This window comes from Lagopus leucura, unplaced genomic scaffold, assembly GCF_019238085.1.
Source record: "Lagopus leucura isolate 7727_CA_CO unplaced genomic scaffold, USGS_WTPT01 Super-Scaffold_100004, whole genome shotgun sequence".
NCBI lineage: Eukaryota > Metazoa > Chordata > Aves > Galliformes > Phasianidae > Lagopus > Lagopus leucura.
In genome coordinates this window covers 16,942,746-16,969,221 of record NW_024962264.1, presented here as the reverse complement: position 1 = coordinate 16,969,221, position 26,476 = coordinate 16,942,746, and the positions used below count along the sequence as shown (strand labels likewise).

The 26,476-nt window shown below is 37.1% G+C and overlaps 1 protein-coding gene across 3 annotated transcripts in view; it reads right to left on the bottom strand.

Moving 5' to 3' along the window:
• The window catches only part of GRID2 (glutamate ionotropic receptor delta type subunit 2), a 685,707-nt gene that overhangs the window by 260,559 nt on the left and 398,672 nt on the right, over positions 1-26,476 (bottom strand). For all 3 annotated transcript variants that reach the window (XR_006178913.1, XR_006178914.1, XM_042871543.1), the window contains exons 3-4: positions 22,073-22,357; positions 6,352-6,557 (exon numbers count right to left, since the gene is read on the bottom strand). Coding sequence is in view for 1 of the 3 variants with exons in the window: in XM_042871543.1 (XP_042727477.1) it covers positions 6,352-6,557; positions 22,073-22,357 (491 nt within the window). In the remaining 2 variants the exon portion in view is untranslated. The remainder of the gene's footprint in view (positions 1-6,351; positions 6,558-22,072; positions 22,358-26,476) is intronic.

Sequence of the window (26,476 nt, the reverse complement as noted above, 5' to 3'; positions counted from 1 at the left end):
TCTCATTTGCTTGTGACTAAATATCTAATCTTTAAACCTGTACTTATAGAGAGCAGGTTCATATGAAAAGCTACCCCATCATCACTTCATTTATCAAGTACTGGAAATAGCAGATATTCATATCTAATCATTCCTGCTTCATCTGAATGGCCTGTACTCAAGGCTGCAAGAGTACAAGAAGTCAACAAACTGGACTAAATAGTAAATCGAGGATTAGATAAAATTTTTACTGAAATGTGAAAATCTAGAAACTTGCTTCCCGTCTGTCAGATTAAATAAACTCACAAATGAGAGTCTTCTACTACATTTGAAGGATGAAAGCAGTGTGCACAAACAATGTGCCCTTGTGGGCAAAAAGTCCAGTGGCACTCTGAGGTGCATTAAAAAGAGTGTGACCAGCAGGTTGAGGAAGGTGATCTTCCCCTTCTACTCTGCCCTGGTAAGGCCTCATCTGGAGTACTGCGTCCAGTTCTGGGCTCCCCAGTACAAAAAAGACAGGGATCTCTTGGAAAGAGTCCAGCGGAGGGCCACAAAGATGGTGAAGGGCCTGGAGCATCTCCCCTGTGAAGAAAGGCTGAGTGAACTGGGTCTGTTTAGCCTTGAGAAAAGACGACTGAGAGTGGACCTGATCCAGGTCTATAAATACCTAAGGTGTGGGGGGCAGAGTGATGAGGCCAGACTGTTTTCAGCAGTGTGTGGAGACAGGACAAGGGGAAACGGCCAGAAACTGGAGCATAGGAAGTTCTGCACAAATGTGCGCAAGAACTTCTTTACGGTGAGGGTGACGGAGCACTGGAACAGGCTGCCCAGGGAGGTTGTGGAGTCTCCTTCTCTGGAGATATTCAAGACCCTCTTGGACACCTACTTGTGCAACCTGGTGTAGGGAACCTGCTTTGGCAGGGGGCTGAACTCAATGATCTGTGGAGGTCCCTTCCAACCCCTATGATTCTGTGAAAGTTTCAATATATTCAACATTCTGAACAATAAAAGGATTTGTAAGATCCTGCAGACTAAAAAAATCCTTTCAGTCTCTAGCTACAGAAAGACCAAAAAATAAGAAAATATATTTAATTATGCTGCTATTAATATCAAGAAATTGCAATGGGTATGCTGAATGTCATAAAGAATGGACTTGCAAAATGCTTTTCAAGACAATGTGTGTCTGAAAAGCTCAAACTCTTGGAGGGGGAAAAAAAAAGGATGAGAAAAATAACCTTAAAAAAAAAGAGCATTCAGTCTACTTATGAGAAAAGTATAGGAGAAAAGAGACACGCTACACTGCCAGATTGGATTTTAGCCTCTGAAGTTATGAGGCATAACTCTTCATAATCCACATATACATATATGACTTCCTCCAGAGGTGGTTGCGAATACTTGATGTCCACCAAACTCTGCAGTGTATCTATTCATGACTGAACAAACAATGCTGCCACATCTGCTTTCATGGAAAACTACAGAAATTTTGCAATGGATGTGAAAGGAAATAACATCCAGATCCACCACTCTGATCCTTAACTTCTATTTTCAGCAGAATTCACTCCTTCTCTTAACATCTCATCATACTTCTGTCCAAAGACAGGATCATTTTATTTATTAGCTACAAGAACAAAGCACAACTTAAGCGTTGATGTAACATTCCCCAGGATATCATAAAATCATGGAATGGTTTGGGTTGGAAGGGACTTTTAAGATCATCTAGTTCCAATCTTCCTGCTATAGGCAAGGAGTCTTCCCACAGACCAGGTTCCTCAAAGCCCCAGCCAGCCTGGCTTTGACTGCTTCCAGGGAGCATGTATAAAGCTCAGTGAGAAACACACAAAACTGAAAACAAACCAAAAAAAAAAAAAAAAAAAAGAAAGAAAGAAAAAGAAAAAAAAAACAAAACAAACAAACAAAAAAAACCCCTAAACTAAGCAAAAAAACAAGACTGAGCTTCCAAGGGCCTTCAGCATACAAAGGATGAAAATCCTTGTGGACAAAAAGTTGGATAACTCTTTATTTAAATAAGTTTTGTCAGTAAGTTTTGCTTAAGGGAGCTATGTAACACTAAAGCAAATCCCCATCTTTGAGCTAAGAGATCCATGATTTTACCACATGATCAGATCTAAAGATGAAATCTGGTCCAACCATATCACTACTTGAAAAAAGCTTTTTTTTTTTTTTTTTAAACACTTAAGTTTAATGTATCTTATTATTTCAAAAAGAAGACATAATATTGACGACATCACAAGGAATAATAATGAAATTTCACAGAACAAATGCCACTATATTTTCTATTCACAGCAATAATGAGAAAAAAAGATCACAGTAGAGGTTCAATAACATTTTGAAATTATGTGCTCTATAAATATTCACTTCTCTCTCTTTCATTTGCATTCTACATAGCAAGAATTGCTTAGTATCTCGTTTACATGCTTTTCTTATTTCTCCTGACTTTTTAAGATTTAATTTGCAACAAGATCTTTTATTTATGAAAGTAATATTTTTGCTTCTCTTCAAGGTAATGTTATCATAATATCACTCCACATCAACTTGGGGTAGAGAAAATCTTAAAATTAGCAAAAATCATGTGCAGTAAATTGTATTAATGCTGAAAGCTAAATGATTTGAATTTTCTTTGAAAATGAAAGGCAACTTACATAGATTGGTATAATAAGCTTGTCTGTATGGACGCAGGTCAACACACAGGACAGAGACCTTTTATCAGGGAATGCAGTGACAGGACAAGGGGTAACAGTTTTAACTAAAAGAATGTAGATTTAGATTAGATATTAAGAACTTATTTGCTACAGGAGTGATGAGGCACTGGAACAAGTTAATCAGAGAAGTTGTGGAAGCCCCATCCCCGGAAGCATTCAAGACCAGATCAGATGGGGCTCTGGACAGTCTGATCTGGTGTGTAGTAACCATGCTCATAGCAGGGGGTTGGCACTGAACGGTCTTTAAGATCCCTTCCAACTCAAACTATTCTGCAAAACCAAGAGAGTTATAGCAAGGGGCAGCAAGGTATGCACTCATATCTGCCTTGGTTGCTGCTAGCAGAGTAAAGCCTCCACTGAGGACAGGAAATGACTGTATCAAGTCTTCACTTCTTAGAACAAGGCCCCTCTTGAGCTTGCCTGATAATACTCCATCCAAATTTTTTGCTAATGCTAGGGCTCCTTTCACTCATTGCTTGCTGAATTTTCATTGTGTAAAGTCTACAGCTAAACAATACAATTTTTCTCTACTAAGTCTAAAAAACAGATCATCAGCACCATCCCTCCCTTGTAATCTGTTATCTCCTGAAGTCTTTGCACAGAAGGACACCTTCATTTTTTCTACATGTAGTTAACAAGGCAGTTTCCTTAGCTAAGTAGAAAAAAAGTTGTAAGCTGAGATGTACTTATTGCAATCCAATCCTCTTGAGAATATCTAGCTATTTAAAAAATCTTTTTGGTAAGCTTTGCTTCCTAAAATGGTTTTGTTTTCCCCCCAGAACCTGCACTGCAACCTGTCTGCTGGTCTGCTCCTCCTCCCTCTCACACATGCCTTTATAAGTCCTTGATCTGCAAAGTGGGCTCAACACAGGATTGGTTGCTCTCTTTCCTTTCCCAAACGTTTTGAAATGCCATCCCTCCAAGGCTGACCTGAAGATAGACACATCCTTGGCCCAAAAAGCTCCTGCTCTTTTGCTAAAGCACCAGGTTAATCTTTCTCTTTGCTTTTACCATTAGACCCTGGAATTCTTTGTCGTACGGCTTTTCACGTCCTGGTATTTCATCAGAAGTTCATCTCAGATCAGAAGAACATAAAGAAAAACAACAACAAAAAACAACCACACACACGCATACACAAAACAAACAAACAAAAAAAACCAAAACACCAAGAAACCCAGTAGCAAGCAAGTGGCATACAGCTCTCATCATTTTCCAGCACTTTTGTAGCATAGCAATTTTTGTGTGAAATGATTGGATGTGAGGTGCTTTTCAGTAATCAGAGGAGTTTGGATGAGAGTAATTTCCTTCACATATGGGTTCTGGATGATTATTTTAGAGTACAAAAATGTATCACCCTACTGAAAACTGGACAAGTAATCACTATATCCCTGGCAAAGGATTTTCCCAGATTCTTCTGCAAATCAGTCTGGGCAGTAGTCCCTATCTCTGCTAGCTCCACATCTCTGCAATCCTCAGCCTCATCAAATCTTGCTGCTTCAGCAGAATTTCTCCCCATCACCGGGAGGATTCAAAGCAATGAAGGACATTAGAGATTATGGCTGGTCTCTTCCTCTCATTTTACATTAACCCGTTAGCCTGAGAGGAAAGAGAGATACCTGCTCCACTACCCCAGTATTCCTGTCTCATTATGCCGCAAATAATTACGCAGCTGTTAAAGACAAGAAGGGAGGGGAGTGTTGAGTTGTGGCTTATTTATTTTTAATCTCCATAGCCCGAGCACTGTATTAACATTTTAATCTCTACTTTCTTGTCTATTAGAGTTAAAATCTTCTCTACAAGATATAGAGATGCACGAGGTGGAGAAAAACAAGGGATCAGCTAATACTCAACACAAGAAGCAACACTGCTTCAAACAAACTAAACAAAATAGAAGGCTCAAACCCTGCATGTTCTTATTTAAAAATAAATATTACAATGAGTCAAAGAGAAGATAAATTCTGCCACAAGGAATCTCCAATTTGCAGACTGCTTATTTACACAAGCTAGTGTCTATTTACCCTGGAAAAGTTGTTACTTGCATAGTAATCAAGCTCACACTTACTACAGCTGTTGCAAAGTGAATGAACCCTCTTCACAACTGAACAATGAGGGAGTTCAGCCAAACTGGTCATCCAAGAAGGGACCAAGAAACAGAGAGTATGTGAGATCTGGGAATAAAAGCTGACAGCCAAATGCAGCTAGACAGCTTAAGCACGTCTTATGGCAGAAAAGCCATAAGAATAAATTAAAAAATTAAGGTTTGTCTACGTATGTATTTATCCTTACTAAAACCATATGTTTCATTTGCTAATTCCACTAGGTTAAGCTAAATTACAAGGTTGACTGATTGGGCACAAGGCACACTTTTTGGAATGAGCATGCACATTAACACCTGGATTATGTAGCAGTGACTTAACTCATTGGCAGTACATACACTTTATAATTAACTTGTTTACCCATAATGTATGACTGCAGGTTTAACTACAGAGTAACAGATTACAACTGGCAAAGCTATCCCAAGAAATTTCTCCTTGCATAGGCACTGATTATTGGAGTGCAGGTCAGTACCCCCATTGGCAGAAATATGGTAGGACATTCTCTGAATTTTACTCACAAAAGGCATCAGTGACCTAAGGCACGTTTCTGCCTTGAGTGAAGAAAATAGTGCAGAACAATCTACAACATTGTCACAAACTGTTTACATGTTATAAGGCAATGCAAATATTTAGATAGTGCAGAATATTCAGAATCACTCAGAATTAGCAAGATTAATGGGGTGATGAGAACAAGAGAAAGCCTAGTTAAAAAATTACTCCAAATCCCTTTTCTAAATAATGTTACTAAAAGCCACTCACTTGACACTGCCTACAACCAGCTAGGTTTTGAACATCAATTTCTGAAGATCTATGAAATATGAAAGTGTAAGAGCAAAACAAAAGAACAACAGCAAACCAAAAACAAAACACACCAAGAAATACACCACCAATTTTACGAGAAACTGTTGCAGAGGGAAAGTATATTTTTGAGGAATGGAGGGAAAAAAAAAAAAGAAAAAGGTATCTTAATCATAAAGTCATGTAGAACAGAGGACTAAATACATTTAAAAAATGAACAAGCATTAGAAATACAATGTTGTGTAAAAAGAACTAGTTAAAAAATTAAGTATGCAAATCATAGATAAACGCTCTCTACAAGTCATCTCCCTCTAAATCTTATAGAGCCTTGAAAACTTTGCATTCTGCTTGTAATTTTTGTTTAAGTAAATGTAACTCCAGCTTATCACCTTACACTCATCTCTCAGATCCAGTCCTTCACAAATTCCACTGATGCATGATTATTATCAAACATTACATCAATTATGATTATTTTTTTAAGGAATGGATATGACAAACAAGGAAATACAAAAACAATACCCATTAATTTTATAAAGGAGGGCTAATTTTTCTGTGTATTACCAAAGAGCTTTTATTGACACAAAATGTAGTTTTACTGTTCTGCATGCAGATTTACAGAAATGAAAATAATTGGCACAATCTTTGAAGAGACTACTTAAATACTTATTTGAAATGATTACAAATGAACTGAATCTTTTGTCAAAACCAATTGCAGACTTCATAGATGGAGCAAGATATTACCTCTGCTGAGCACATACCTCTGTTAAGAATGATTTGGCTGTCAAGGGGTTCATCACAAGAATAGCCCGCCTCAGAGTGTCCCGGTAGCGGTTCAGTTCCTCAATTCGCATGGTGGCAAAGAGCCCTGTGATCATTTTATTGATGTTGTTTTCTACTTTCTGCAATGCCACATCCATTCCCTGCTGAGATACTTTGTCCAAAAACTCTTGTATTCCACGGATATCTAGGAAAATCAAAAGCCAAGGAAGATGTTAATTGGTAAGTAGGGAAAAAGAAAGACACAAATAGCTGTTCAATTTGTCTCACAAAAATGTTTTGTTCTGTGCCAGGTATACCCCTCTGGGCTTTAACTTCAGATTACCTGGAGCTTGTTCATGAGCTACGCTTGTGCTTAAACAAGTGCTGAAACAAGAAGCAGTGACCACATAACAGCTCCCGTCCAGAATAATCACTAGAAATCAAACTAATAAGCCTTTCTAGCAGTTACTTCATTTAGTCAGTTAGTTATCATAGTAGTTCCATATTGTTAAAGGACTTTCATGAAAAGATTCAAAAACAGCAGTGAAATGAAGAAAAACAATCTATCTGAAGGCAGAGGAGAGGAGGAAGTAGGCTTTTTTCTTTTTGTCGCTGGGCTCAAAAGTGTTACCTACAGCAACACCATGTAACTTAATTTCTTAAAATTTTGAAAAGTCTTAGTGTTGTCCTAAGCTGTTCTAAAAGCCAGGAAAATGTTGCAGCTTTGTAATGCAGCCAGTACAGAACTAGTAGATATGGAATGGGGAACTTCAAAATAATTTATGCTACTGGAAACTTAGAAGATTCTGTTCTCACATGGTGATAGAGAACTGCAAAAGACTGGAAAATCAGAGGAATGTCTGAGCATGGCAGGCTGTAAGCCCTAGGAGAGTTATTACAAGAACAGCCGTAACGTCAAACAGGAAAGGGCTCTCAGTTGACCCTCAGGGTGGTCTACACTGCAGGAGATACAAGTGACATCACGCTGGCACAGCTCAGGGCAATGCTGAGACAAGCTGCAGAGAGCAGCAGAGCATGGTGCTGTTGTTCTACTTTATCAGGACTTCAGTTACTATATTCTCATAGGGGTTCACTGGCAAGCAATGAATGGCATTTTGAAAGGCTGAAATTAATTTTAAGACTAGAAAAATAATTAAAATCATTCAATTGGAGAAAAAAATACTGTGAAGAAATCTTTAAAATAACTTCCCCAAAAGCCATCCAGACACCAGTAGCCTCCTTTAACCTTCCAGAGTGCAGTACTACCAGCACTCAGCTGCTGTTTTTTCAGTCCTGTGGGTGCAAACAAGGCTACAGTGGAGGATGATGTGACCCATGCCCCTAGGAAAGCATCAGCATAATGACAGAGAAATTCATATAACACTCCCTTGAGAAGATTAAGGAGATGTCATATGTGGATTTAGCGTGGGAGAGGGAAAGAGAAACGCAACTATGGCCTGGCTGGTAACTACAGCAGGTGAATACTGTGTTGTCCAAAGGGAGTGTAGCTGGAAAATGCTTCAGCATCCAGAGCTGAATAGCCTTTGAAGAAAGACAAAAATACTTGAGCTGAGATGTCTCTACACTGAACTCCAGAAGAATTTTACTATGTCTAAGTGCAAGCTCTCCTCTTTTCCAGCTCCAGGTTAATGCACTTTCTACCTGGCTATATGTCTGTGGATTTGGACTGGGGCCAAACACATGTCAAACACATGTTTAAAAGTGCTAACAAATGTTGATGTTGGCATTTGATTTCAGTCTTTGGCAAAATAAATTGAAAGATTCTGGGTTTCAGAGAAACTCAGTGGGACAATCAAAAAAGATCTGAGCACTAGAAAGACATTCTCATCCCATTCCTCTTGTTTTTATTAACACAAAACACCATAAGGAAAACAAATCGTCTCCAGAGTAGAGAGATTCTATCCTGAAAGTGTTACAAGCAGCCACCCACCTCAAGCACCAGATTTCCAAGCCACTTCCAGGGATAAAGCACTGACCACATAAGAGCTTAGAATCATAGAATTGTTCAGGTTGGAAAAGACCTTAATGATCATCAAGTCCAACCACAACCTATCCATGCTACCCTAACTCTAACAACTCACCATGAAGTCATGGCCCTGAGCACCACATCCAAGCGGCTTTTAAACACATTCAGGGATGGTAACTCAACCACCTCCTTGGGGAGCCTATCTGTGCTTAATTTATTATTCCATCGCTTCTCAGCCTTTTGGCTAAGATTAAGTGTTGTGTAGTGTAGCTTGTAGCTAAGCAGACAACAGAAGTATTGCTACAGTCCTAGTCTTGGAAGTCAGCCTGTCACAACCAACAAGCTGTGTCTTGTCTACTGCTCCAAAATACTGAACTAGACAGAAATGGCAGCAATTTTAGGCATTCAGCACTGCAACACAGTGCAACTCAAAGTCTGCCAAAAAACTAGTATTACTAAACACTTGAAGAATAGTTTAAAGACAAATAAAATGCATGCTTATCTTAAACATAAAGTTCTATAGGAGAATCAGATACTAATTACAGATTCTATTTAATATACAAATCAGGAAAATTAAATTCAATCTAATCAGATGTTTGATTTTTTTTTTTTTTTGGCACTTTAAATACCAATTTAAGAAGCAACAAGATTGTTTGAACTGCTTCAAGTATGCCTAGCTTTATTAAAAAAATAACATTAATCCCCTCATTCTGGTGCTTACTCACTCTGAATTTTATTTTATTTTAAATTCTATAGCAAATAACCATATATTCTTCTCAGACACCAGAATTGGAAATGCAGGTATAGCTGAAGCATTATTTGTCCTTCCAAATTAAGAACATAATTACACATGACCAGAATTAAAAAATTTTCTGGAATTATTGCCCAATATTCTATTTAATCTGTGCTGTACCGGAAACTAGATTATAGGCCAAATTGCTTTGTTTGCCATGACTATCTGCAAAAATAAACGAGACAATTATACTTAATTTTCACCAAAGGAAGAGACAAAAGGGATGTGGGTCCAGTATAATTCTACTGTTCTGCATTTATTGGTCACTGTTGGTGACCATACCAATAGTACGATATCAACGTGATTCACTTCTAGGAAAACAGCACCATTCTAATAGGAAGGATAACAAACCATACTGCATAAAACTTCTTCAATACTTCTGCCATTAGCAGTGATACAACACAAAGAAGAGGATGGGCAGTAAATATTGACTCTGCTTCTGTCTCAGCCTACCCAGTAGAAAAACTGAGATAGTGGCGATGCTCACCTGCCATTGTGAAATGGCAGAGAGCACACAAAAACACATCCTGCTATTGAAATGCTATTTAAATCACGATGGTGTTTCCAGTATTTCAGCAGCAAGTCACTAATAATCACCATATTCAAAGTGAATGCCAAAGAACAGATGCTACCAGTGAATGGGCAGCATTATCTCTCCTGCATGGATTGTCTGAAAGTGGCACACTTCCACATTGTGCTGTGGAATCATCTTTTTAATAGATAAACTGCAGGAAAATCTGGCAAGTAACCTGTGGCACAGATAGCTCTGCTGCATAGACCCAGAACTGTTCATGTCTAAAACACAGGTGCTTTTTGCCCTGGATTTGCTAGCCAACCTGTTGCCCAGCCAGGAGATACATTCCTATTTTTTATGTAAATCAGATGAGTCAGAGTCATTTCCAGAAATGCTGTCCTTTATCACCAGTATTAATTATTTTCTTTACTGAAGAAAGTCAGTGTTACCATACAGAGAAAAACTGATGCTAAAACTGAAGCTACATATTACCTCCTATTTCTTTTCACAGTTACTCTTAGTTAATATTATATTTTCTGATTTTTACTGTACAGTCATTACTTCAATTCTACACATACATGCATAAGAACATAGCGTCACCCTGCAGTCAGAGATTGACCATCAGCTGTAGAATTAAAGCAGGCTGGAAATTGAAAAGTTAGTAAAAATTCTCTTTTCAACCAAAATTGTGGTTGATTCAAGACACTGTAAGCTGACTTAGAAAGTTTAGAAAACAAGGATCAGGGGAGTAAAATTTATCCAGGACTCTCCTGGAAATGCCCTTCCTTGACTACACAAACACAGCCACAATACAGCAAGGCAGATCTGTACAAAGGGCCCATGCTGGATGCTGCTAGGGCACAGAAGGTCCAACCCTGGATACATCTCATGGGCTGCAACCACACTATGCAGCTGAACTGCAACTGCAGAGCATCCTCTGTGGGTGAGCAAAAGGCCTACAGCCCTGCAACCTCCAAAGACATGACAGGCATATTCAAACACAGCTTGATACAAGTCTGATTGAAAAGAAAATTCAGATGCCAGCTTTGCTGTGGACTTATCATTACTGTATCAGTACCTATGAAAGTACACTGCCAATGAGATGTAAGCACCTAAACCTCCAAAGACTGTTTATTAAACACCTTGTGGGAACTTGAGAGAGACCACAAGATATGGACAAGATACTGAAGAACATGCTCAGAGCAGACAGAACTAAGCTATCCTTTGGACAGTGGATCTGATATCTAGATGTCCTTAACTGGCCAGCCTAGCAGAAAGACTTGGACCTCACCTAAGAAAAACAGTAGCAGCACTTTAATGGAAACTTCATCAAATTTTATGGTAGAAAATATGCACAGGGAGGTGAATAGGAAAAGGAAGACAATATTTTCAGTAGACCATGATAATTTAAAGTCAACAGCTTTCCTTGACACAAGATTTAAGGAGTTGCAATAGCTTGCTTTTTACTGAGGTTGCTACAGAATACAATGCACACAGAACAATGACATTCTTGATTTCCACTGTCCAATCTTAGTAAAAAATTTTACTCCTTCTATAATTTTCCTTACCACCAGATTACAGATGTGGACCTTAGTTTTTCTTCTTTCTAGTATTATGCGACTTTTATTTCACATCTCTATTTCTATGCCAATGGAAAATTTCAGAGGGAGAAAATGTCCTACAGTGTAATGTTTAGGACATACTAGATTAAGATAGGCCAACACATTTCATGCAGCAAAAGCAGTCTGTATATTCAGTGAGTTTTTATAATCCATGCAAAATGAACAGCAAATTAACATCTCACACTCCAAGTATATCTCACACACTCTTATTAAAAATGAGCTAGAAGTAGATGCAAAAGTCTTGGACACTGTCTTCCATAGTATTCTAGAGAAACTGGCAGCCCACGGCTTGGACAGATACACTCTGCTGGCTAAAGAAAACTTTCTGGATGGCCAAGCCCAGAGAGTGATGGGGAATGGAGTTAAATCCAGATAGAGATTGGTCACAAGAGGTGTTCCCCAGGGATTGGTTATGGAACCTGTCCTGATTAACATATTTAGTGATAACCTGGATGAGGGCACTGAGTGCATCCTCAGCAAGTTTGCAGATAACACCAAGCTGGGAGGAGATACTGAGCTGGGGTAGGATGGCTCTATGGAGAGATCTGGAAAAGATGGCTCAATGGGCCAAGGCCAGTGGGATGAAATTCAACAAGATCAAGTGCTGGCTTCTGCACTTTGACCACAACAACGCCAGGCAATGCAACATGCTTGGGGAAAGTGGCTGGAAGACTGTGTGGAATAAACGGACCTTTAGGTCTTGATAAACACTCAGCTGAACATGAGCCAGCAGTGCGCCCGGGTGGCCAAGGCCAATGGCATCCTGGCTTGTATCAGAAATAGAGTTGCCAGCAGGAGCAGGGAGGAGATCATCCCTCTGTACCCAGCAGTAGTGAGGCTGCATTTTGAGCTGTCTTCAGCTTTGGGTTCCTCATTAAAAGAAAGACATCAAGACACTGGAGCATGCCCAGAGAAGGGCAACTAAGATGGTGAGAGGTCTGGAATGCAAGTATGATGGGGAGCAGCTGAGGGAACTGGGATTGTTTAGGCTAGAGAAGGATCAGAGAAGACCTTATCACTCTCTACCACTATTTGAAAGGAGGTTGTGGTGAGGTGGGGATTGGCCTCTTCTCCCATGTAGCACTCAACAGGACTAGAGGAAATGGCCCCAACTTGCACCAGGGGAGATTCACATTGGATGTTAGGAAAAATTTCCTCTTCTTCCAACCTTAGTGATTCTATGAAATATTTTAAAGTAAATTTTCAGATCACGTTATGGCTAGGAAAAGAGAAAGATGGCAATAAATCCATCAGTCCACCCTTATCATTGTATTTCATCTAAATTACAAGGTTCTTGCTGTTGCTGAGCACTATGGTTACCTCAAAGCCGGTTTACAGTCATTAGCTCATCCTCCCTATGATACCATTTTAGATCTGAGAACATTTTCCTTGCAGTACCCAGATGATAAATACCAACTGATTCAGCTGTGGCAGTAAAGGTGAATGCACCTGTCATAAATATTCACTGGTTGATTTACACAAAAGACTACTTTATTTGTACAGTTGATGAGAAAAGCCATTGTATAACAAATGACACTGTCCAAATTATTATCAAAAAAGCTTTTTAAGTCTAGCACAGTGATTCTTCCTTACACAACAATGGCTAACATGACAGCAACTATTAGTTATGGAAATGAAGTGCACACAAGGGAGATATGCAGCTCTGGCTGGAATCTGACAGTGCTACCGTTCTGCTTAAAGCCATGAGCAAAGCATTCACATTCCTGTGCATGTGTTGATGTTTATTAACATGGTTAAGTTCTAAACTAAGGAAAACAACAATTTAGCATGATGATTCAGTAACAGTCCTTCATCATACTCACACGCAGTGGGATTTCCTCTCATTAGTAAGTTTGTATGTAATTCAGTGAACCACCAAAAATTAAAAACAAAAACAACATCAAGAAAAAAAAAAATCAACCAAGCACCAACAAAAATGCACAGTTACTCACCTACACCCATTCTTGTTGTTGCTTCTTATCCTACTTGGGAACAGAAATCTAGTTTCAACACATTATAAAAATATTTAAGCTCAAATGCTTAATCACAGGTGGGATCCCACTTATGTTATCAATATTTCTGGAACCCAGCAAGTGAAGATGCTATTTCTCAGGTAAAATTAAAATCTATAAATGATAAAATTGACTTTTTTCCTCCTTCATGTGCAACTTTTTGAGATATCACACATTAAAAAAAAAGTTAAAAAAAATGTCTAAAATTTCTTATGATCATCTGGTTGGAAAAAAAGAAGTAAAATAAACAGTACAGATATATTCTTTTTTTTCTGAAAACATTTCCACTTCAAATCATAAAAAAAGCAAGTAACTTCAGTTTCGTTGTTTGATCTGAACTATTGCGGAACTACTGAAACGTGTAGAATAACCCTACTTTAAAAGATCCTCTGAATATATCATTCCTATTTGTTGATTTTGGTCACACTCTGTACTTCAATTATTAGAGATTACTCTCTAAATAAACAAAATCAATACTGATAATTTCAAGAAATTGAATCAATATTGCTGGAGAGATACTACCAACATTTGCAGTTTTCAAATCTTGCAAGACTTAAGTTTTCAGCCACACTGATGATTCATACAAGATTTTTCACTTGAATTATCAGCTTTTTAACAGAGAAGAATGGAGAAAAAAAAAGATAAAAATAATAAAATTGAAGCTAGAACTAATCCTTGAATATCAGCTGTTACTTCAGGTTTTTGAAAATAGAACTGAAGCCAGATTGTGATCACCCCTCTCACAGAGGCTGACAAGCCAGTACAGTCTACAATCACATGCTTTTGACTGCATAACCTGCTTAAAACCTCTTCAGTCCATTTCTTTTTGGCCACACTTCACCTCAGAGACTTTCAGAAGGCAGGAATCTAGCAGATTCCTTTGCATAAAGCAGCATCTTGCAGAGAAAATTTTCTTCTCCATTTCCTCAGATAACAGCTTAGAGCTGAGAACAATTTATCTTCAGCATTTCTTTCCTTCTTAAAAATTATACCCATCTTGAAAAATCATAGTTAAATCTTATATAGTTGTCCAAAACAGCTCAATACCTATGCCTAGGTACATGTGATTGATTGCAGGGAAACCATGTTTTTGTGTACATGATGTACCAGATCTCCCTTGTAGATCCCTACTACTCCTTATTGGTGTTCAGGAGCGTGAGGAACCACACTATCCTGTCCAGGTAAGTGGCAGGGAAAGTGACTGCCCTTGCAGCCCATTGTGGTTATAGAATAAGCATGACAGTGTGTGTGATCATCTTACTCAAGACACATTTTTCTTTGAGGGCACCTCAATCTGCTCCTCAGTAATTTTTTTGGTTGATTGAAAGCGTGCACTATAGCAAAAGGAATGTTTTATGAGTGGATTAGTTACGTGAAAAGTGCAAACCATGAAAATAATGCAGTTAAACTATGATTTACAAATACTGCAATGAATCATATACCACTTTTTCCTGTGTCTCTTTCTCTTGACTGATTAAAACTGTGTCAGAGAAGTTTTCAGTTTATAAAACTATGTGACACTTATGGCAATAATAAGGTCAACTCATGCCTTCATTCCAGCAGTGGTATAATTTCTTCAAAACAACATGCAAAGTACTTTGTTCATCTAGCTGCCAAAATAACCATTTACAGACTAAACTTTAACGCTGCTGAAAAGATACCACAATCATATTAAAAGTTAAAAAACACTTATCAATGTAGAACAGTACAAGGATCAATTATTTTCTGTTGAGGCTTGCAGTCTGCACAGGAAAAATGAAATCTCACACATTAGCAAAACCTCAAGATAATATCTCAATTCCAGAGATTATAACTACACAGGTATCAGGAAAGCATCTACAGCTTGATTTTGTCCTCAACTTTGAAGTTCTGGAAAATTTGATATTCAATTTTTACTAACACAGCACAGAAGATGCTCAGACTGAGCCTTCAGGATCTTGAACAACTTCATCTTAAAGGAAATCAACTTGAACAAAGGATAATCTTCTCTTACTATTCTACATAATGACGCATAGCTCCTGGAATGAATTTCCCTAACAATATCAAGGTAAAAAGCACAAGCTTGGTCACTGTTCCACTGGAAAAATATAATACAGCAGCCCATTTTTCTCAGAAGTGAATAATTTTAGGGACTGCTAAAATATATATTCAATTTTCAGTGGTATGTCAATGAGCAAAAGCAAGTTAATATGAAAGTTCTCACAAACAGCTGCCAGTTTGCAATGTAATTGACACAGTACAGTTACATAGATGAAAAATACATATTCCTTTCCTTGTCTAGATGATGTAATACATACTAACGCAAAAACAAAATAGTTCAATAAGAAGCCTGAATTAATTGTATGTTGTTTATTGAGACACAGTGATGTAAATGAGTACAAAAAGTTGGCAAAGAACCAGATGAGTAATAAACAGATTTAAGACTGTCTGGAGCTGGACTTGTAAATATTATAGTCATCAGGCAGCTGAAAACAGCCTTGGGGTAATTATGAGCATTTGCAATTGATTACAGAGAGTGTGATCCTTTTATGAATCTTTATTAAACCTGCATTAAAACTTCAAATGGTTTGAAAATGTTATGGTTTCAAGCACATATTTGCCTATGGTCATCATGTATTTCCTTCTGGAAAATATTTATGCAGGCAAGCATCAATGGAAATATTTGCTTTACGTGTTTTTGAAAGGAGACACTGGGAATCTGGGGCCTGTACTCACAGGTGTGCATCAGCTACAAGAATCAATCCTTTTACAACTCCTTCTGCAAAGAGTTCTGCCTTCTGAGTTCCATGTATGATATCTTCTTTTCCATGATCTTTAAAGTACTGTACACCTATGTTATCACATTGCGCCCAATATATTTCTAAACCATCCTGGGATAATGTCTTAAATTCATAGTTCTGCAGACCTGACTACTCTCCACCTTGAACTTTTTTTTTTTTTTTTTTTTTTTTTTTAACAAATATTTTGGGTCCTTTCCCAAAATCCTCCATCAGATTGAGACACATTTTCCTGCTGCAAGCAGGCAGTTCATCACTGCCTTAATCCTTCCTCAGTGCATAAATAACTTGAAATTGCTGAGAGTGAAATACAAAGGTAAGTTCTGCAACTGCCTCACTAACCTCCACCTTTCCTTTTCAGTGAAGTTTTCAATAATTTATTGAACCTCAATTTGCAATGAGACTGCTTCCTTCTGCTTCATGCAGTGAATCCCCCACATAGCAGCCTCATTTTTCATAATTTAAAAAAGTTAAAATTAAATTACCACTTAAGTGACCAGCAAATATCCACTGCTGTATTATGCAGTATTAGTAGGAAGGTGAAAAAATGCGAGCAGAGATGTATTAATCCTGGAATCAGTAAATACAATGTAAATCAGCAACCATGCTTGAATTTAGAAGGCATATTAGGTTGAAAAACAAAAGATTAAGTGAGAAATTTGGACAGAGAAGTGGAATTTCTAAAATTTCTATTTGCTTATAAAATACAGAAAGAGTTTAAAATATTACTCACTACTTGAAAAGAGAATACGAAATATGGCAAAACTCATTCTCCAGAAACAATCTTATTCCCTTAACATTTCTAGATAGGAAGATTACACATTTTATCCGCTTTGCTACCAACAAAACATTAAAAATAAATGTTTCCAAACAGCAAGTCTTTCTCCCTTTCATCTCAAACTCAGAAATACCTACACTGTAAATGGCACAAAATTCACAATTATGTTCTTGCAGTGATTGACTGGATTCTTCATAAAAAATTTACTACTACAGTAAAGTGTCTATGTCCTCCTGGAAAATACAGTGAGCTGTACACTGCCTGAAAAGAAAGACATGAATTGCAAAAGCTTGCACCTTGTTGCTACACAATAGAATAAAAATAATTATATATATATGTATATATATACATATGTTCTATGTCAGTTTTGATGCTTACATAGTCTAGGTGCTCACATTCAGATCTCACATTATTATTTCATTTGTTTTCCTCTCTGATGTAGCATCTGCCCAGAAACACTGTAGATGTCTCCCCTATGGATATGTTTAAGGCCAGACTGGTTAACGGGTTAAGGATTTGGGCAACCTGATCTAGTGGGAGGTGTCCCTGCCTATAGCAGGAGGTTTGGAACTAGATGGTCTTTAAAGATCCCTTCCAGCCCAAACCATTCTAAGATTCTTACATGCATAAGGGCTTTTTTTCTTGTCAGTACCGGCCATGGTCAGATTTTGGTCCATAGTGTGTATGGATTTGCATTATTTACTGTTACAAACTGCATTTTGAACCTGAGATCAGGTTCAGGTTCGTAAGTAAAGGTGCAGTAACTTGGTTAAGCTCGTTCAAAAATATTTACATATGTCAGTAGCTCTTCTCACTAACCTGAACATAGCAACTCACAGAGGTCTGTTTACATTTGCATTCTCTGTCTGGAAGTAACTCCACTGAACAAATTGCTGACAGTCCTAAGGACAAGATCAAAGGCTTAGTGGAGGCTTAAAGGAAGACGCAGAACTGTCCTCTGCAGCATGGTGATCCTACTGCTTCAGCTGAGTGCTGAAGAACAAAAAGAGTAGGAGCTGATACGGCCTCTTAAAGTAAATTTGGTTTGCACATACTGTGTGAATAGTACTTTTAATAGCAGCCTGAGAAAGGCTTTAATTCACTGGATAATTTTGTTGCATTTCATGCCATCTATTATTGAACTGTGCAAAAAAAGCCATCTTTAATGGCATTTGCAGAAGCACAGCATTGTCCTGAAACACTTTTAATATTCTCATATGAAGTTGGACTAGATGATCTTGTAGGTCGTTTCCAACCTTGTGATTCTATGATTCCTTCAACAAAATCAGGTTTCCTGTTTTCGGCAGGATTTTACCTTGTTTTACCTCAAGAAACAATACATGCTGAATAAAAGGGGACTGACAGCATTAAATTCACTTGGAGTTAGACTTAGATCATCCCAAGCAGAAAGCAAGAATGAGGGGAAGGAGACTCACTCTGATTTTGTAAGTTCATCTCAGTTTATACACTAAAGGTAAAGCAGTAAATGAAACACAAATACCACCTAAGTCTGGTTAAGTTAAAAAATTCTCTTCTCTCACCTCTTCACCCACTATCCATACTTCAGTGCCTCAGCTGTTACTGGTAAATTGCAGTCACCAACAAAGGACAAAGGTTTGATACTTTCTTTTGGTTAGTTTAACTACGTCTATAACAACAATAAAATACATTTATTATTACTATTACCAAGGTGTGTGTGTCATTTTGTTTGTTTTAGAAGTCAACCTAAAAAAAAATCTTACTTGAGAAAATAACTAGCAGTTAAGATTCCTATGTCAGTTATTCCAGAAATGCATTTCTGCATGCCTTCTTTAACACCCATCTCTGTAGAGTGGCTAAAATAACAGCTTCCTTCAAAAAGTAACTTTCTCAGTTGATAAAGGCACTTTGAGTAGACCGGAACCTTCTAGCATTAAGCTGGAAGAAGTGTTAAAATGTTACAATTGAATATACTTGTCTGCTTCTATTCAAAAGAGATCTGTCATTTTTACAAAAGGATAGCATCCAGCAAATAACTCTCTGCCCTGCAGAAAGACACATTTTCAGCTATAAATAATTCTTTCATTCTCTGATAATGAAAAAGAATCTATGATCGATTGCAAGTTAAAAATCAAAAACAGTTCAACTGAGAGGATTAAAAAACAATTGTATTTATAAATTGTCACACAAATGGTTGCAACCTCTTTTAAAGGTGCAAGGAACCTGGTCTAGTAGTATTTACTTGGGTATGAGCCTAATTTTATTATTGGAAAAACTATTGCAAATATAAAAGGCAATTTTTTTCACATATCAAAAATATTCCCAGAAATGATTTCAGGAATACAACTGAAGTATTTTGTACTAAATTGTTAAATTTAATCACCAAAGTAATTTCTTAATAAAAATTCTTCTTACTGCCATAACCACTCTGACAGCTTTTCCATATTTTCTGTAGCAACAACAGAAAAAAAAAAAAGAAAAAAAAAAAAAGGAAAAAAAATTATCAGCAAAATCTATACTTCTATTAATTTTCAAGTGTCATTTAGTGGTATGGAAATATCACTTCATGATATGATATCTACCTTGAGAAAACAAAATCACCACGTTAAAAAAAAAGAAATACTGGGGTAATAAATAGCTCTTCTTGCGCAGGTGTGAGTTCTTCAGAGGACCAAATGATGTGTTTTACTTTAAACAAGTAATACCTTCCCTATTAAAAGGTATGAATTTAATACTAATGCAAGTGCTGAACTCCCTCCTACTTTAAAGTTAAATAATAAATGTTACATTAAAATGTCTAATATTAACTGCTGCTATCAGTTAAAGGCAAAACTTCCAATCTGCATTTGAGCCCAGATATGTATGAAATGAGAGAATAAATAAGTCCAATACTGCCTCAGATCCTCTCAGGCATGTTGAGGAAGGGGAACAGTGGCTTCCACAGGGAATTGCAACCACATTTTGATGCACTTTGACGCATTGAACTCTGGGATGCCTTGCCTGGGGCTGAACACCCAGTCTCGATTTCACTCCAAAACAGGAACAGAAGCCAATGCCCCCTTCCTTATGCTCCTATGGAGCTCTCAGGCCAACTTGCTTGTATTAAACTAAAACTGATAGTTTTTTATTTTATTTTATTTTATTTTATTATTATTTAGTTAGTATTACTATTTTGCATGTAAAGGCTCATCCAAATAAACTACTTTCTCAAACATCACAATCACTGAAAAATTGAGCAGGATTGATCTACTAAAGGTAACTAAGTCCTATCTCCAGCTCCAAGCAGGATGGACACTGAATTCAGATTTCTTCACTCTATAATCCATTAAATAAGCGATCCTAACTCCTCATTTCATGCCTTTAATGCCTTTGCTTTCTCCATCCTGCCCTCCATGCAAACCCTTCTCTGGTCAACGCAAAACCTGGGAAGAAATAGTGTCCTGCTAACATACTGGAAGTGCTTGGAATAAATCAAGAAAATGGCAGGAAAAGGGGAGAGAACAACACATATCAATATTCATAATAAGTTACTGGTAAAATTGTTCATTAGGGTCTGCTATAAAAATCATGCAACCAGAGGTAAAAGGAAAACTAACAACATAGATTAAAAACTGGCTAACAGAATTAAGAACACACAAAATACTGTGTCAAGCCTGATGCTATCACCTGAATAGAATAGTGTTAAAAGATGGACAGACCTCTTAGTACATATTAAATGCAGGGCTTTTTTCTGCATCTTTTCCTGATACATGAGATAGTGATCACTGATGAGAGTCAGTTTACCAATTTGTCTAGTTCACCACAGCATTTCTTGTCTACTTAAGAAAGAATAGAAGATGAGGGAACACAATATCTGCCACGAGTCATATCTGGGGTTGATGTGTCACTGAAATAGCTACTTATCTGAAGCTTATTCAGGCATCTGCATTATGTGATTCTCATGATTCTCATTATTCTCATGATCCTCATTATGTAATGAGATTCCTATCCAGAAATCAAAGGACAAAATGATCTGGATAATTTAAAAATAGTATTTATAAATACAATTATGGAAAAAAAACCACTAAAAATTGATTTTTAAAACAAATACATGCAAAAAGGCACTCTTTAGCTGGCAAAACTATAGTCCTCTTCATAACTACACAGGTACTTAGCTGCATAAACTGAGAAAATGTGAACAAAATTACTCTGCTGCAAGCTTTTTGGATCAGTGTTTATGTGCATGTTCCTGATCCTATGGCTGGCACTTTCAGGTGCTGGTTTGTTATAAATAGAAATTCTCCTATTCATCATTTTGTATAGTTCTAATTTAAGAATTTATTGGGTAGTCAGGGAACAAAAAAAATCAATAACACCTGATCTGAATGAACCAGTTATTATTATGCACAGCAAATCGCTGAAGTTTGCATTTTTCAACAACTTGAACATTTAACTTTGAAAATAAGTTTTAAAATGTTCATCCAAACCAATCATGATTACTTATGAATAATGGATGTGTCTGAACAAAACAAGTCTGGTTTCAAAGCAATTTTCCATAGAAAAAGATGATGAAATTCGTTAGATAATGCACCTCTACTACAGCTATCTATCTAGCTCTCAGTTGCAGAAGATATCTGTACTAAACTTGGCTGAATCACCAGGCAGGATGGCACCGTCTGACTTCTGATGCCATCATTTGTGTCATGCTTACTCTATTACACAGTCACTGTCAACTCAGCACTTCTCAGGAACATTGAGTGCACCAATAAAGAAGGAAATATCGTCTTCTCTAGCCCTCCTTCTCAAGAGCTTCGTTCTATGTAAGTTCTCTTTGTAAGTTTCACATTTACAAATAGCAGCTTATTCTTGCTGAGGTATCTGTCCTATATTCACTGCTGCCTCAACTTCTTGTATCAAACGCAAGCCTATAAAAGATGAGAGATTCACAACACAAGAAATAATTCTACAGAATATGGAATTTTACATGTTAACCCTTGAACTATCAACTCAAAAAAAAAAAAAAAAAAAAAAGGACACTTGCTAAGTTTTTTTTACACTTGAGGAAATGAATTTCTCTGTTTATCAGCTAGCTAACACAGAAATCATCAAATTAATCTGTAAATATCAACGTACTTTAGAATCTCTCGAGAACTGTGAAATACTGACAGAACCACAAATGTTCAGAGGGAAAACATCATAGCAGAAGATGATAAAAATATAGCGTGAATGCTTTCCACAGAATTCGGGATTTGACAGAAATTACTCAGTTAACTACTTACCATAGTCATTATCATAAAAAATGATGAACTTCTGCCAGGCATATTCTGTGATCACTCTCAAGATGACATCATTTAAGTAGACAGGGGGGCGGACAGAGAGTGTATAGTCATCATTGCGGTTGCTCCTGGTGAGCCCACAGCTGCTTCTTGGCGTTCCTCCTGTTGAGCGCTGGATGAAGAGGTGAGGGATGTGCATAGCATCTGCCAGTGACTGCAGGGAACCTGCTGATGTGCAGCCAATGGAGCTCACAAGGGCCAGGATGCCTTGGTTCATGAGGTCACAGGCTGTAAGAAAACACAGTAAAGTTCTAGATGAGAGCAGTTCAGTGTACAGGGCCTATTTTTGCTGCATTCAGTCTATTTTGCTGAAATGCAGACACTGGGCACTGAAATACAACATTTTCAATCAAGGGAAACATGGACAAAATTTTGTATGTTGAGTAAATCATGAAGTCATAAGGTTTCTAGGTTCCCTTTCAGCTGCCTTGGAGTGAAAGCTGAAAGATTTCCTCTTTCACCTTGCCCAGAAGTGAATTATGTATTCAGAGTGGAAGCTAACTCCTGGACTTTTTGAGAAACCTTGAGAGCAAATTCCAGCTACCAAATTAACGTGACTTGCCAAGTAGATAAGCACTTTTCTGTCTAGCACAACAGCTCCATAGATAGCATGGATAGTATCATAAAGAGAAAACCTGAAGAAAAAGCTTAAACTTGTCAACTTAAAAAAAACAACTTAACAACTTAAGCTTGTCAACTTAAAAAAAAAAACAAAAAACAAAAAAAAAACAAAACACAGAACAGGATTAGATACATTAACTTTGCTAACCAAATAACAGAGTTGCTATTGGCTTTTAAGAGATGTATGAGATAATCTTATTTAACTTATCCTTTTGTTATGTGTTTTCTTTTCCTTTTAAAAAAAAAAAAAAAAAGAAAAAAGAAAATACTTTCAAAACTCAGTGAACAGTTTTATGTATTCACTCTCCTCACTTCCTTAAGAAAGATATGGTGTTGCTTATACAAAAAGCATCCTGTAACTAATCGTTCAGTTAATGATAGCTGATTTACGAGCAGACAATCTGAAGTACTATACAAATGACAACCATATTAATACCAGAGATGTTTATTGTGATTAATGTTAATGCAATCAATAAATACCAAAAGAATTAACAATGATTAGGTCTGTAATTCTGAAGAATTACCCTGTGAAACAAAGCAGAGTCAAGTGTTTGAGAGCTTGAATGAGGAAGCAATACAAGCTTGTAGCATAATTCCGCAGAGTACACCCAAAGCCAAATTCTGAAATACTCAGTTTGCCACTGGCAAAGCTTTATATGCACTTACTCTGTATGTGCATGTGGAAATTAGATAATGGGATGGTAAATAGAACCACAGAACCATAGAACAGTAGTATGCATTTACCTACTCACATCTAATATTAACCTTGCAATTACTTGTCTTTCAGGAATATTCTATGCACACAACAGGTGCGAGCAAAGAACAGGAAATGAACATAGGAGAATATATTCCCTTAAAAATATAAAAAACACTCTAACAGCAGACCTGTTGTCTTATATCATATGTCTTACAATGAATAATGTTTTACTCCACAAACACTTATTGATTGAAATAGGAATATTTACAGCACGAGGAATGATTCAACTTGAATGGAGTAACTGCAATCAGGCTCATGGGGAGCATGACTTTCTAGTCCAAGGATGGCACTGGAGATCTTAAATGCAGAGAAACACCTTCTTAGAAATACAGCACACTATTCTCATTAAGATAGTGAGATATGGAACATGATACCAACGAGGCTCTAACTGATACAAGCACCTCATGCAGATGAGAGGATAACTGTTCCCACAAGTTTTCTAAGTGTTCCTTTGTATTTGCTTTGAGCATACCACAGCTTTTGGGCCAGCTGCTAGGCTTTAGGTTAAAGGTAATAATGGATTACTAACACTCATAACTAATCTTCTCCAGAAAGTTATTGAAAAATATCAGTGCATCACAAGTTTCTAATATGCAGAACATCTTAAAATTCTCATAGGCTATCCACCTAGGATGCTACTTGCTTACATTTCTCATCATCCTCACTTACAGGAAAGGAAGAAGTTTATCACACTGTTTAGCAAGTTTCTGAATCTCTCTCCTGATACAGGTTTTTCCCAAGATTACTACTATTTCTAAGCTGCATATTCTGATGAAAATGCTACTGCTTGAGAAAAAAAAACAACTATTTTTATTGCTATATTGATCAATATCCATCACCAAATACCTAGAGCTATTTATATTTCAATAGCTATCCTTCCTGCTAAATATCGATGAATAAAATCAATGCTAGATTTCGCAGAAGCCTGCTTTAATTCAACAAAAATGTAGTACTAGAAAGTCCCGATACCACCCAATTAAATAAAATATGGAGTGTGACATCCCTGTTTCTCAGACATATTTAAAAATATATCTGAGTCAGCCCACGTTGCAAAAAGTAGCTCAGAGATGTGTACATTTACAGGCACACTTTCAGACTGAGAATAATCAGCACATTCACTGTAACGCCAGATAGTGGGAAATATGCTATTGAAACATAAAGGGGAAGAAAGTAGCAGGGAACATTTAGCTCCACAGGGCCAAATGCTAATATCAGCAAACAAAATGTATAAAGGCTTAAAACCTTCTCTCTTGACACTGAACCATGTTCATTTGTTACAATAGCCTCAGGACTGAAGCTGCCCATTTAGATCTTTCTTCCATGGTATGTTTGTGAGAACTGTACATGCTGGGGTTGGAGCAATATGCACTTAATTACGCTTGCAAGTTGAACTTATTCCTGTATACTTAGGGATTGTACTATGTGATACACAGAGTTAGGTGCTGGAAAAAGGGTTGTTATCTCAGAAATAGTTTTTCTAGAGAATTAGTGTACGGGTTGCAGAGATCACCTCTGAGTCAGAATATGACTATTATTTTTTAAACAGAAACATAATTTCTATAATATATATAAACAGAAAATAAAGCTTATACCTTAAAACAGAATCACAAATGTCATACTAGCACGTACAATATTTGTGTATTGCTTAGCCAAACAGAAATTTTATTGGATCCAACAGAAGTTACTTGGTAAAGTGTGAGACTGAGTTCTACATGCTTTCTTAGCCCCTTTTCTCCCCCATCATCAAAAGCTTAGTTGAATCCTTCACCAAGTAATTAAAATCTTGCCACTGTATCTTAACAATGCATTAAAAGCTCTAGTTCAAACAACCTGGAAACCCTGTTTGCACTTTTTTGAACCTGAAATATTCAAGTTATATTTTACCCTGTGTTAAAAAAGAGTCCATACGCAGACAAAATTACTTAAGTGGTAGTTTGCCTTTCAACACGGATACATTGAAGTCACTACGATCTTAAAGATTGCATTTCCAAGCTGACACTTGATCTACTGATACAATCAGTTTTATTAGCTTACCACCAAAATACAAAAATATTGACGCATCTTTTAAGGCCTCGCTCAGGACAGGAAAAATGTCAAGTTCAAATAGACTTACATACTCTTCCATTGCAAACTCAACAGTGAAGGAACAAACACTACTGTTTCACAACATGAATTATCTCTACACAGAAGCTGTACAGCCATTAACTCACCCTCCTAAGCACCAGGTAGCAGAAGCTACTGAAAATTGTATCTACAACAGCTGAAATTATAAAAGTGTCCAAAGATTTTAAAATATCATGTAGAGAAAATATTGAATGCCTACAGAACAATATAAAATATTTGTCTATTTTAAATATATATATTGACTCTCTTGTACAACCCATGCTTGTATACACACTCAGATTTACATTTCACTCCTCAGTTTATTTTGACTTTCTCTAAATGCAAAGTTACTGAATTTCAAACACTGATAGCCTGATTGTCAATTAAAAATTACAACATCTTTAAAAATCATTATTTTTGAGTAAAATCCCTTCTAATTTAGTTCGGCGTGAATAGCAGAAATCCTAAGTCACAGCCTGAACCAGTAATTGAGCAAGCAGGTGGGAAGGCAGGGCCAACTCAGGGCAGCTCAGGTGCATGCAATGTACCTGAGTGAGCAGAAGGGGTGGAGTCAGGATCCACCCCTTCCCAGACCTCACATAAAGGTTGACAGTGTATCAGGGTATCTTGTTGTACATCTCTGCATACATTCCAAAAGTAAGCAGCTTTTGTCCTTTGCTTCTGTGTCTATGGCTGCTGCATTTTGTCTTGCCCTCACTTGCTACAGCCTAGGACTTTGCTACCCAGCTAGCATTGCTGTACTTTCCATTGCATTATAACATTACAGCATGACGTAAAAAAAATAAAAACCTAATTTTGTGTTCAGTATAATATTTTTTGAAGTAAAGACCATAGCCACTGCAATT